General features: G+C 43.1%; 1 protein-coding gene across 5 annotated transcripts in view; it reads left to right on the top strand.

The window, feature by feature from the left end:
- The window catches only part of LOC118301201 (roundabout homolog 1-like), a 90,363-nt gene that overhangs the window by 34,242 nt on the left and 41,710 nt on the right, over positions 1 to 14,411 (top strand). For all 5 annotated transcript variants that reach the window (XM_047330500.1, XM_047330499.1, XM_047330498.1 and 2 more), the window contains one exon: positions 1,069 to 1,395. In XM_047330500.1, the coding sequence (XP_047186456.1) occupies positions 1,069 to 1,395 (327 nt within the window). The remainder of the gene's footprint in view (positions 1 to 1,068; positions 1,396 to 14,411) is intronic.

The following is a 14,411-nucleotide window of genomic DNA, read 5'->3' as shown; positions in this document are numbered from 1 at the left end:
AGGTCGAGAGAATGAGTGGGGGTCTGTGGTTGGTGTGCCTACCTGGCTGTGTTGGGGGGAGGGGTTGGAGAGAGATGGAGGGAATGTAGGGTGTACATTGTACCTGGACCTCATTAGGGTGGTTTTCTTTTTTCCTCTGCCTCACAGGAACCCATTGTTACACGCAGCTTCTTTGAAAAAGCATGATTGGCATCTCAACAGTGTTTCAGGGATTAGAGGTGATTTTCTGGTTGTTAGTGTGGGTATGGCTGCACCTATTGATTCCCGTTTCTATGACTGGCCTAACAATTGGGTTCAAAATGGTAGCACACAGAAATTCACACACAGAAACACACGAGTGATGGCTCGTGACATCTTTTCCACCTTTTGCTTATAATATTTAAATATATATAAAAAGTGACACACAACATGTAGATGTTTTTTTTTGATTTTCAGTAATATTTGCTTCACTGGTCATTCATGAACTGCTCTGTAAACATACAATAATGTATGTAATATTATACATAGTCGCAGGAGTTTCAGTATGTTTAAAACTGTTGAATCTTAAAATTGTAAAATGATCACATTGGTGGAAGGACAGAAAACACTGTGATCCCATTATAATTCAGCGTTGACGCTTTTCTCAAGAACTGTACTGTGCAATATACATATTTATTTTCAAATGTTTTTGAAATGTTTTGAAATATATTACATATTGAGGACTAAACATTCCGGCATTCTTTTGTTTTTTCAATTTCCAATGCCTCACGAGGCTCCAACAATTTTATGAATCTGTTGTGACTGGGTGGTAATTATATCGTCAAACTGGATTTTTTTTAATACAAGGCACTTGCACAGCGATAATAATGGATCGTATCTTATTTCTTTGTAGCTGCTGCTGTTTTGATTAGTTTTGTCTTTATTGCATGGAGGGATTATATGATTGATTTCACTGTGGCTATTTATAATGTGTTTCATTTGTTCCACTGCCTTGTACAGCATTACGTGGCTAATTTGGCCAATTATTGTATACTTGAAACTGATCATTCTCTTTGTTTTATCACCTTTTGCACCCTTCCAAACCTCTAGGGTCTCGTCTTCGCCAGGAAGACTTCCCTCCTCGCATTGTGGAGCACCCCTCTGACCTCATTGTGTCCAAGGGGGAACCAGCCACTCTCAACTGCAAGGCAGAGGGCCGTCCAACCCCCACGGTGGAATGGTACAAAGATGGGGAGCGCGTTGAGACGGACCGCGACAACCCCCGCTCCCACCGCATGCTGCTGCCCAGCGGGTCCCTCTTCTTCCTACGCATCGTCCACGGGCGAAGGAGCAAACCCGACGACGGCAGCTACGTGTGCGTGGCCCGAAACTATCTGGGCCAGGCGATCAGTCACAATGCTTCCCTGGAAGTAGCCAGTAAGTTCTGTTGGCGTGTGTTGTTTCTCGTGATTATTCTGTTAAAATGAATGAAAGACACATGCACACACAACTCTTGCAGGAATTAATCATCAAAACAGTGCATCTAACATTTAAATCGCTAAATCTTGGACTAAGAATGACCAAGAAGCTATCTCTAATACCCAGGCATAATTCACAAATATCCAAATAATAAGGCCTAATCCCATTTCTCATTTACCACTTACCCCTTGCTCCTTATCCTTGAAACTGAGTTTCAAGGGGAAGGGGTTGAAAATCTACCCCTACGAAATGGAATCCCCCTTCGAACGCGATACGTCATCACGTAGGCGGACGTGGCGTGTTTTTTTACCGGGCATTCAACATGGCTGGAATGAGGGCGATATCATTGTAAAGACGCTGTTGCAGTTACTATGGTGACAGGTGAATCACACTGAAAATACCCTGTGGCCTTAAGAAGACGAAACAGCACATCACATATGTGTGGTAATAATATAACGCATAACGCTGCTTTGCGACTACAGTTTTTTTTTTGTGACTAGCGATTTTTTTGGAACGCGCCATAATACATTGGAATGACGAAGGTTGTCACACAAATTTGTGAGTTTCTTTGGTCGCCTTGAGACACCCCTACCCCTACATGTGAACGTGCAAAACCGAAGGGTAGGGGTAGGGGCGAGGGGTGAAATGGGATTGAGCCTTAATTGTAATCTGAGCTCTTTAAAACCCTTTAATTGATATTATAGTCTTTTTATTGTCAGTCTTCAAAGAAAGTAAGCCCTTTCATAAAAATCTAAAAATCTAAAATATTTGCTCAGTATAACCTTTAGATAATCACATGTTACCTTGCATTGGGTGTCATCGCACCCTAAAAGCCCGTTTTAGTTTGCTAAGTCTGTTCCAAAATCGGTTGGGTTTATGGTTGAGGGACAGGTGGAAGTTCACTATGCGATCCACCTGTCAGACATGGCAACAGCTGTGTGTCTGCTTTAGTCCCGAGTGTGTTTCCAACAGGTGACGATGTCTACTCGCTGAATCGCACAAGTCGCAAGTGTCAAGTGTGTGCTGTTGTTGCCAGTCGAACAGCCTTTCTGCCCTTATTGCAGCATATCTCAGGCGGGAATCTGTCAGGTTGCATGCAGCAACCAAACATATGTGCGCATCTGTGTATATGTTGGCTGCAAGTGATGGAATGAAGCCTGTGGAAAAAGCAGACCGGGGGCAGAGGGCAAAAGGTCAGGGTTTACGACCATGAGAATGTGGTAAGTGCAGATGGCCTGTGAACCCTGAGCACAGGTTTTTGCAGGACCAAAACACTGGAATCGGAATGGTAAATGAGGAGGAGTGAAGAATGCACTGAAAGAAGGAAGTGTTGGTGTTAAGGGTTAACAACTGCAGCCCTCGCACACTGCACCGCTCCTCCAACCCTTACTGTGGATCCCCTGGTCTGCTCGGCTGCGTCAGCTCGCAGAGCTCTATCCCGGCTCGGGTCTCCCGGGGAGATATTCCGCAAAGGGTTTAGAATAATAATAACCCTCCAGTATCCGTTTCACCTTTTGAATTATAATGAAAGAGATGGTCAAATGGTATGATGGTAATGCTAGATCAGCGCTCCTACCCGGAGAAGCCCAGCCCCCTAGGGGGGGGAGTTTATTACTGGGAATTCACAAAATTTACTGCCAGGTTTTTTGGGGTTGAGAGGAAACACAGAGGACTTGTTGAAGCCGCCTGGATGAGTTATGTCTCCCTCCTTCATCCCTCAGAGGTCGCACAGATTCATGGGTCACCCAGGGGCTTGAATGTAAAACAGAATCCCCTTCGACAAAAGCTGCTGAGTTAAGGAGTTCAGGAGAGAACTGAGAAAACGGTTAGTGTTTAAAAGGGATATTGGCCTCAATATGTCCATAGAAATATCAGAATAATTTGTAGAGTCTTGTTCATGTCTCATTTGCTGATTCTGTGTAGTGTTTTAATTACTTAAAAGTTTTGGGGTTTTTTTAAGTAAAGGGAGCTGAGTTCTCGTTTGTGTTATACACAGTGAGTAACTCTTTTTTGAATGATTTGCTTTGACATACAGTCAGTGCACAAACACACACACACACACACACACACACACACACACACAAACACACACACACACACACACACGATATCATCAAATCATCATGTTTCACTTATTACGTGTGTCACTCAACAATCACTTAGGCAGTAATGCCCACTGACAAGGCTCTAATAATAAAGCAGACTTGCGGATGACAATATTTTTCCAGTAAAGAGTTTGGCGACTGAACGGCTACAAAATTAACACCATGCGCTGCATTCAGTACATCTGTTCATCAGAGACACACTTATACCATTAGTTTATACTGCAAAATGTCATCAAAGGTGCTTCCTAAACTAATAAGCCTTTGTATCCGTCTTTGTTGGCCAAATCGAGAAGTTGGCAAGACGTTTTCTTTTCAGAAATCAGTCACATCATTTCCACACAAGTTATTTGTATGGATATGTATTTGCATTTGGTTTTAGCCATACAAGCAGCGTGGCTCAAGAAGCCACCACTTGGCCAAAAATGAAAATCCCAAACTATGATTTCCCATGACATGTCAGAGTGGTGATCCCCTGACTCTCCCTCTAGACCAGCGCTTGGGTACCCTTTTCCCATCAAGGGGCCATGATAAATTATTGAACATTGAATACTGTATCTAACTAACCTCTCTAATGTGAGGGCTGGAATCAGAGGGACGTAATGATGATGCTGCTCGCCCTGCCCTTTTTACCTTTGGCGGAGACGGCGATTCCTACCTTGTGTCAAACTTGGCAGGGATGCCACGAACAAAAAAAAATGTGGTAGTGTGGTATATATTATGTCTATTGTTTCATCCTATACACCAGAAAGGACAACTGTTGCCATGTCATCAATCCCCTCTGTGACGTTTTTTTGAAACAAACGGACACCGTGGAACGATTTTACTTTGTCCGTTTAGCAGCTCCGCAGCAGCAACAAGGCATCTTTTAAAAAATTATCCTTCTGAATGAAGTTATAGCTTCCTCGCTATTAGCTCACTCACCTTAACACTGGTTAATGGCATAATGTTGTCTCTGTCCCAAGTGCAGTCTTGTGAAAGCTGCTTTGGGAAAACACACAAACTAAGTATAAATAATTGTCCACTCCTAGAAAGTGTGACATTCCGCATCTTTCTTTTTATGACAGTTGCTCTGATGCTTGTCATGATGACATGTGACAGCTACGTGTGTGTTTCGTTATCCTGTTCATGTTCATGTTCATAACCCGAAGGATGCTATTTTTATATTATTTTCCTTTAATTACAGAAGGAAATTAATTGCTTTCATGAATCTGTTTTTCGTATCGCTGATGTATTTTTACATCTGTGTTAATGACCTGCCTCGCAGGCCATATATAGCACAGTCTGGACGGTCCCCACCCCTGCCTCAGAGCTTGGTCATTCCATCCCTTATTGACATGCTAAATGTGAAAGCTACAGTGGAAAATAAATGACCAATGAAAGCCTTAACTCAATTCCAGTTCAAAATTGACTATAGCGTAACATTTTCTACTGCCACTTAGATTCAAGCGGAGTAAGGGGGGGAGTTGATGAAAAGTAGGGGGATGGCCGACAAAAAGAGAGTGTCGGAGAGTGTCGGAGACTGACGGACGTAAAGCGATGGGAGAAGGTAAAAAGAGTGACAGAGACAGATGGGAACAGAGGAGAGAGGGGAAGAAGTATCTGTCCTTCAAAGCACGGAAGTGAAACTTGTTCACAGAAAAATTGAGGCAAAGTGGTTGGAGACAGTGACAGATGTAGTATGTGCTGGTGCCTCAAGCGTGACCAGGGGGTTGAAATACTAAGCACACACACACACACACAACATGCTCACGGACACACACACACACACACACACACACACACAGGCACAGAGTAGCGGAGCCCTTTCTGAAAGTGAAAGAGATGAAATGAGAAAGAGAATAAAAAAAGACATATAACTTAGTTCCTATCCAATAAATGTCACAGAAGACACTCAGCATATTTTCCTTTTCCTCCTGCCTGCGGGGATCCTCGAGGACCCTGGGAAATGAACATATGTCCTATTGACCTCGGCCACTTGATTCAATCATGGGGCGCTTTATTGAGGTGAAGGCAAAGTCACAGCCTGTGTACTCTAAAGGTTATTGAATAGCAGACCTGTTTTTATGTTCAGTGAGGGAGAGGAATGAATGTTATTCTTAAACTAATTGGACACTGCCATTTGCCGAAGGAAAGTGAGGCTCGCGGCAGGGCTGATGGTTTTCGGCCCCAACGCTGCAGCGATGAAGTAATGAGCCGCAGGGAAAGACAACTATGCGGCCACACCACTCCTCGTGTATATAAAAGTATGAGGTAGAAAAGGCAAAGACACCCTCTCTAGTTCCTCCATCTATATATTATTTTGTTTGGATGGGTTTCATTTCCATGCCATGGCAATGTGTTTGATCATCGTAGTCATTTGTCCGTCAAAAAGTCTGTGGAATTCAGATGTCGCTCGAGGCAGCATGAGTTGGAGCTGAAGGCCACAAGTTTGAAAAAAGAAAAACGTGGATGAAAAAAAAAATGTGGAGTTGTAAAGAGAAGAGTTCACCGGATCTCTGTAGACCAGACCCCTCATCTCCACGTGAGGCTACATCAGCACACAACTAGCATAACACACAATCATTGCCCATATTGTCGTTTTGAAAGTTGCATTATGGTCCGGTTTGACAAGGAAGGAGAAAGTGTGGAACTAAATGGGCAACGGTAAATCACTGGAATGCTATTTTCATTTCACAATCTTCCTCAGTGGATGGAGGTTCATTTGAACAATGATTGTTTAATTGGGGAAACACTATTATAAATTCTATAGTTGTGAATTCTAACATTAAATATACAGTACATCTACATCATTTCAGTTTACATACATTTTTATGAAACAAAAATAAACGAGAAAATTGCACAATAGTAGAGGAAAAAGAAAGAAACCACTGACTTTTATCTTGACTTTTAGTCGCGTCTCTCGCACACAATTCTCCATTCAGTATTTCTATTTCATCCTCCTAAATTTATTCAGCTTTGAGGGAACGCCGTTGGAAGACACGCGATGACACGCTTGAGGTAATTACACAAATGCATCGACGTGACGGACGTGTTCACTGTAACACCGTACTCTCTGAAGTGGATCGTGGGATGTGCGCAAACCCAGTCCGATCGGGAGATTGACAGCTCGAGGTGGGACCCCAGCTCCGTCTACCCCGCCTGCTCCTCTTTGATTATAATCTTAGGCTTGAAAACGAGCGGCTGCCGGAGACGTACAGAGCCGCGAGGAGAGAGGCGGATTTTCCGAGGTCAGGCCCCCTCTCTGCCTGCCTTCACCCATTAACTAATGGCTCCCTACTTCAAATGGCCGTCACTGCTGCTGACAACGTCCTGTCTGTAGTCACTCTGGATAAACGCAATAAAAGATCCTGACTGGCAGTGGAGTGCTATGTCTGAGGAAAAGTTGTCATTTTCTCTCTATAAGAACGAGGAGTGATCTTGTTTGATGGACAAACACCGGCACACTGTAAATACTCTTTGGCCGTAACCACAAGTCAGATATCAGTGTTTACTTCCAATTGCCTGTGACAGCCAGCGAACGCTGCGCTCGGGCTCGCCTGCTCCCCATCCTGTTTCCACTCCCCTGCTCCGTCCCAGTTGGCCTCCGGTTAGATCAGCGAGTGAGTGAGGATCGCACTCGGGGGACAGCTGGATTGTGTTTACAGTCTGGAGACTGGTGCAGAGTGCACTGCGAGTATTATCCAAACAATTTTTAGTCACTATATTCCTCCAGGCTCAGCGTTTCCAAGAGCCAGATTTGTGCCAGGAGTGTCAGGACATCAGGAAAGAGTTTGTTTGGCTTGCAGCGGCGCGGCGCAGAGAGAGGAGAGGGGAAGTGCTCGAGAGCCTCTGACAGAGGCCGTATGGCTTCTTGGTGTGTGTCAATATTATCAGGATGTAAAGTTGTGCCTTTTGTTTGTGACAGTGTTGGCACCGTGTCGGGATAGTGCTGTACACTCCAACGGTGGCTGCCTTTGTTGGGAAGGAAGGACTGACCCATACTCCTCCACATTCTTTGGCGGATTATTGAATTGCGCCATTAATTATAACCACCTGGATGTTTTATATCATTTCTCTGACATAAGGAGTCAGCGTTTTGTAAGAGGAGTGTGTCGTAACCTTGTCAAGGAAAACAAAAAGAATCTGCTGAATCCCAGCTTTGTGTGTGCTAATAACCTGGCAGGCATTATGAATTATCAGCACGGTTTGTAGGTTCCTCCGCACTACAGACATGTGAAGCCTTTCTATATCGACTCGGTGTGTGTGCACGTTCAAGTTGCTGATGAGGAGAAACAAGGCATGAGGGGGGAGGAAGAGACCGGGGGAGTCAAATCAACGAATCTCTCTGGTAAAGATAGACTTTTGTGAATAGTGTGCTCCTGTGTGCCCTACGTGGGCGACATTATGCATATGATTAGGTATCTCTCTCTATTTCCCCTGTGTCCCCCTCACCCTGCTCAAAATCGCGCCGGGTACCATTTTGTCGTGGTAAATGTATTCAGCTCTTGATTGTTGACGGAGAGATATTGTTTGGCTCGGCCCATTTCCCCCCCGACACTAAATCTTCTACCGCTCAGCACTGAACCTCAGCGCTGGCTGCATTTCCCTCCAAGCGGTAACACAGAGAGGAATTTCATCCCATTTCCCGATAAAAACTCCGCGGTTGTTGTGTCAGGTTACTCTGATGTCATGTGCATTGTATCAGCTCGTTCGCTGATTCGCCAACATGGCGAGAGAAACTTCCCGGAGGAGCCAAGTAACAAGCGCTCATTTGCTTAGCTGCAGCTGCACATGCGTGTCTAACAACTGAAATTAATTAAGAGTGAAACCTCACCATCATGCCACAACTTGCAAAAAAAAAAAAAAAAAAAAAACTTGCACCGACATAAACCAGGATATGCTCCGTGTGCCCCCTGCATTTTTGACTTGAGAAATTTGTCAGTGTGAAAGTGTGTCGGGCTCACGGCACGGATGAATAATCCCACTGTCACGGGGAGAAGAGGGATGCTTTTGCATTTTACGGAGATATTAGCCTTATCCATCCTCAATCTGTCATTCCATAAGGCCACACTCAGCAGGATTCACCGGCGCTATCTGTGCTCAGGGTTAATGCTGTGTTCCCCTGGGGTTAAAGGTCGTGTTGCTTTTTCATCTCGCCGTCATGTCAGTTTTCATTTGTCCAAGCTTTGTCTTGCATGCTTTCTTTGAGTATTTGCTTTTGTGTGGTGGCATATCAACCCGTTAAAGAAAAAAAAGAAAGAAAAAAAATGTCAGTGCAGCTCTCACAGTCCCTCCAGGGCATGAAAAAAAAAAAAAACGATCACTCACCCAGATGTGCAGTGTGTAATTGTAGTTTGATGATTGTTGTGTGTTTATCATATAGATGCCAACTTTTTGGACTATCATCAAGCTAATCAAAATTCTTATGCGATGTAGCACAGGCGAACACTTTTACTTTGTCACTGCCAACCATAACCAAATATTCCAAATGAAAAGCAGACAGCCAAATTGCTGTGCGGCGAAAATTAAACGCAGCACTTATTGTTTGTTTCCAAACAGTTCTGTAGCAATAAACCACGGACAGATCTTTTCATCACAGTTCTTTTTTTCTTTTTTTTTTGCTCTCTTGCTGTGTGTATCCGCTACATAGGCACAGAGCCTCTTTCACGTCGTGGTTTAAACACTCATTATATTGGTCACTGTCAAAATCAAGACACAATCAGCTGATTACACAACGTTAACATTCATCAGTTCATCCACTCGTCTGAAATGAACGGTGGTCATCTGTGTGGAAGTCTTGTGTCTGGCTGACCCGTCCATCCACCCCGACCTCGTCTTATCATGGACTTAAATATCACTATTTGTACTACGTCACCTGACATTCTCCTTGGTTCCTGTCATAGCTCCTCGAGGTCAGTTTGCAGGCCACGTAGCAAATTAGCTGATCAACTGTGGCATATTAAACAGCATGGACATTTACATTCCTGTGTCACTTGAGTCCATTTAGATGCTGCTGTGGTCCTGTGTCTGTTAAATATCGGCTAAGAACAGAGCAGTCTGCCGCTGAAATGCGTTTTACAGTGCCAATTTGTTTACTCTGTCTCTCATTTCCAGTCCGGGGCACAGCTTGCAACCTACTGTCAATCAAAGGTGGACACGCCCCTCCAGCAGCAGAGGGAAAAAAGTATTTCGGATATGTCCTTGAAAGACCCCTTTATTATTTCTTTTATTAATTATAAGTAACATTCATCTTTGGAATTTTGTAAATTCAATATTAGCATGCGGTGTGTAGCCGACGTAGCTGGAAATGATTTTCTTCACGTGAGCGATAAAGCTAAATATCATCTGCATAGCAGCGGACTGAGGAGAGAACCAAAACCTGATCAAGTATTACATTCTATACGGGAGCATTTAGACAAACCATACAGCAACAATGGATGCTGATGAAAGAAACACTGCAGAGCAATCTAAGATATAATAGACCACGACACAGAAGTAATACCCCGCACGAGCAGGGACACTTGGGAGAAGTGGATGGTGCAGCAGCGGAGTGGTTGTTTTTCCAGCATTGTTCCTACTGCTTCCCCACCACAACCTAAGCTTCTGGTACATCTTCACTAATATGGCTGTAGATGTGGTGATTTACAACATGCAGCAAAATACAGTGAGAGAGAGAGAGCGGGGTGGTTCCTCAACGGAAAGCTGAATAATGAGATGAACAGTTCCAAGGCGCCGCAACCATTCCCGTGCCTCACTGTCAGTTCTGCCTCCCTTGTTTTCTGCCATTTTCCTCCTGCTGCTGGAGTATCGCTTCATCTCCCTCCTGTGGGAATACTTTGGGGAAGAGCAGACAGGTTTGTGATGGAGCTGCTGTTGCTGGAGCTGCTCGCTGAAAGCTTTGGTGACCAGTGATGTTTTCCCCATTATAACACTGTCATGCACGACGCTGTGCGTATATAATACACAGTGAAACAAGGGTGTGTCTCGTGTGTCCTTTCCTTGAAAATCTGATGTTTTTAATAAAAAAAAAAGACACTTAAATTAGATCACATTTTTCAGAACCTGGAAATTAATTGAATAGAGCCAAACACTGTGTCTGAACTCGAAGTGTGGCACGGCACTGCCACTTTAAGGCTCTGTGCTTTTTCTACCTTTTATCTTTTCATCAACAGCCTTTTGTGATGTTGACATTGCAGAATCCAAATAGGCAATTTCAATATTTTTCCAATTAACTGTGTTGCTATGTGCGCACGTAGTAATAATTCATACTCACAATCCCTTTGTTTGCTTAGCTGGCAGCTTCCTTCGACAGCCACAAACTATTTTTTTTTCTCTGTCATAAAGACCACTTTTCAAGGTCTGTGTTTTATCTTGTGAGACAGAGACAGTGAGATGAATGAAAGGCTTCTCCAGTGTCTACTACTGCTTCACATTCTAGTAGGAGTATGTACAAGCTCCATTACTGTTTATGTTAACAGGCAGACTTTCAATTCAATTCAGTCTCTCAAATATATACTATTTGTCTTCAAATGCCACATAATATGAAACAATTTTATCATGCAAAACTCCCTCTCCCAGTAAGACCCTCCTCTCTGTTTGCGTAACCTCTCTCAATCTGTGTTTTGTTTCTCTGTGGAAAAAAACTCCCTTACCATTTCTCCCAGACTTGTTCAGACTACTGCAGAGATATAACAAAGGAGCACAAATACAGACGGCGTGAAGTGAGGCACTGGGAGCTGACGGAGAAGATAAAGCTGAGAGGTAGAGAGAAAAAAACAAGAGGGACTGGAGATAATTAAAAAGGATCTTCAGAGTGATAAAGTAGCCCTCAGCACTTGGACTCCGTATTCATTTACACACATTTAAATGCCCCATCCAACGTACCTATACCAGAGATATGTTCAGGACATAAATCTGTGTCTCCCGCCCCGCCCATATCTTTAATTCAGAGTTATGCAAAGCACGTCGGGATTCGACTCATTTCCAGAACAGCAATCTATTGGCAATTCATCACAATCAAGCGTGGAAAAAATGCTATTGTTCAGCTGAAATTATTTATTTATTTTCATGTTTTTCAAATATATAATGTCCTGTGTCTCTTGGAGAATAATATGCGACATAGGTTGAATTGTCACATTGAAAAATGTGCTAACACAAATTTAACTATTTGCTCCTGGAATCTCGTGGCGTTTCCCCGTGTAACTTTCACTATTCGTATCTGTAGTGACGCCCGGGCACGTGCACAGCCAATAGGAGTTTACAGCTCATCTGTCAGGCTGATTTCATCGTAATATGTGTTCATAGTTAAGAATGGCGGGGGGGACTTGGCTAATGTTGTGTTAACTGTGCATGGTGATCGATCAGCTTCCTTCCAGTGAGCTAATTTACTTCTGTGGATCAATGAATGTCACGCATTACTTGTAGCGCTGCCACGGCCCTGCAACGATGAAACGGCACTCTGCTCCTCTCTGGTGCTTGTGATCGTAGCAGTTCTGTAACGGTTCTCAAAGGGTCAAAGGGAGGAACAGCTGATTGGACTGTTTGACAACCTGTCAGCAACTGTCACCAACCGTGTGTGTGTGTGTGTGTGTGTGTCTGTATGTGTGTCTGTCTGTCTGTGTGTCTGTGTGTGTGTGTGTGTGTGTGTGTGTGTGTGTGTGTGTGTGTGTGTGTGTGTGCAAGAGAGAGCCAAAGAGTGGAAGATGAGACAAATACCACCTGTTACTATGTGAAATCTCTGTCACCACCACCGCCACCACTCATATTCCACTCCTTGCTTGATCGTAAAATAAATGGTGCATCTTTACAATTGACAAATTACAAAAAAAACAACCATGATTTCTATGAATGATAAATAGGATTTTATATTTTTTTAACAACTCAGCACTGTGGAATTAGGGAATCCAAATGCTCATATGACCAATAAATGCTTCCCTCTCAGTAGCCAGTGGCGCCGTCAAGGGGGGGCCAGTGCATGTAGCATATGCATAATATGCTACATGGTGGTAAAATACTTCTATCTGATATTTTACATTGGGTACTATTCATTTAAATCAATAAAGTATATTTTTTATAATAGTTAAATAGTATAGTAAGGTCTAAATATAATAATAAATAAAAACAAAAGCAGCCAGCCCAGCAGCTTGTATTAGATATTTACAAGAGCAGCAGAATTATAGTAAATTCTGCTTGTGTCGCAGGTTTGAAGCAACAGGATCCAAATGAAGGTTAGAAGGAACAAAGAGTATTTAATAACTAAGGTAACAAAAAGTAGACATTTATAAACAAAATCCAACTCTCCATACCTCAAATCCAAAACCCCATCTGTACACCATAAATGCATATATTACAGCATGCCACCTATTGATTTCTATTGCAATCTAGCATGGAGGCCTGTTACACAGTTCTGATTTTTCATTGTCACTAGCTTGCATGTCATTTCAGACCCAGTCACTCCCATCTGCTCTGTTTCCCGCCTACTGGCCTCTGCATACACCTGTTCCCTCCCCATCCCCTATCTACAGCATACTGGATATATATATATATATATATATATATATTTATATATATTCCTCCCTGTTTCCATTCACCAGTTGTCAGATCGTCTTCAGGCCCTTTGCCAAGCTCTCCAAACCTCAGTGTTCATACATGCGTGATTCCAGTTCCTGACGGCTCGCCTAGTTTTGAACATTCCAGTTGAGGCTCTTTACCTGCCATCAGTGACTCTGTTGTGCTTTTTTGCGTCTTGAGTTTCCTCAGAAAGTGACAACTGCATCTTCTCACGACAGATTCGCAGACTGATGATAAGCATGTGCAGGGGCTTCATGCCTGTACTGTATGTCGTCCCAGTGGCGTACAAAGCAGAGCTGGCTAATTAAGGGCCTCAGTGAATTCAGTTAGTGAGAGAACTGAGCCAGGATTCATTGCCAGTAGCAGATAATTGGATTGATCAGGTTCTGGGATTACTGCAAATCTCCCTCATCTAATTTGGTACTGTTGGACATCCAAAGTCATTCAATAGGCTCAAAAAATTTAAAGCAAGTACGTTTTTTTCATCCTCCAAGCTTTAAAGAAACTGCCTCTCCTGGCTAAATCATGATGCATGGAATACTTAAGTCCCCAAAGACACACTCATGAAAAGCAATGACAATTCCTGCATACACTCAGCTACTGTCAGTTAAAGCGCCTGCATTTTTCTTTTGTAAAGACCCTTTTAATGTCTTGCTAAAGGTCTTGCACCAAAATGTCGACAGGCAATAAAACACACCCACACATCACAGACAAACAGACACATTTTTTTTTGGTGCTTCCAAGTGTGAGATGCTTCTCAAAATGAGCAGTTGTTAAATTGACAGGCGGCTCACTAACGTGTTCCCCTCACTGACAGATAAGGAAGTTTTTACACCAATAGCCATCAGACACCTGCACATCTTGTCAGTTTTTTTCCCTTTGAAGTTTCTTTGACAGCGTGCGCAGAGACGGCGAGCGCGATGCAGGAACCCTGTCAGTCTGATGTCTTGTACTCTCGCAGTCACCTATTCTCCCTCACTCGTGCAAAGTGCCATTTATAAATAGACTATGGCAAAGCCATGTGGTGTTTTTGTTGGCATGCGTTTCTTTCAGCTGGGGTACTTCTAAAAAAAATCAAAAAAGCTGGCAGAAAAGCATCATAGAGACAGACTGAAACTTAATATCTGATTTAATTAGCGGTTTCATAGATTCTTTTCACACATTTATTCGCTTTTTTTTGCTTTTGTGTCTCCTGTCTATATCTCAAATGCACAGTGTCACATTTGATTTGTGTAATCGCTTTAATAACCTTGAATGCCATGAATGGACTATACATTCTAAAGAACTGATACAAAATATACTACACACAGACAAAGGAAT

Source organism: Scophthalmus maximus, chromosome 2 (genome assembly GCF_022379125.1).
Source record: "Scophthalmus maximus strain ysfricsl-2021 chromosome 2, ASM2237912v1, whole genome shotgun sequence".
NCBI classification, from domain to species: Eukaryota; Metazoa; Chordata; class Actinopteri; order Pleuronectiformes; family Scophthalmidae; genus Scophthalmus; species Scophthalmus maximus.
This window is presented reverse-complemented; position numbering and strand designations above follow the sequence as displayed.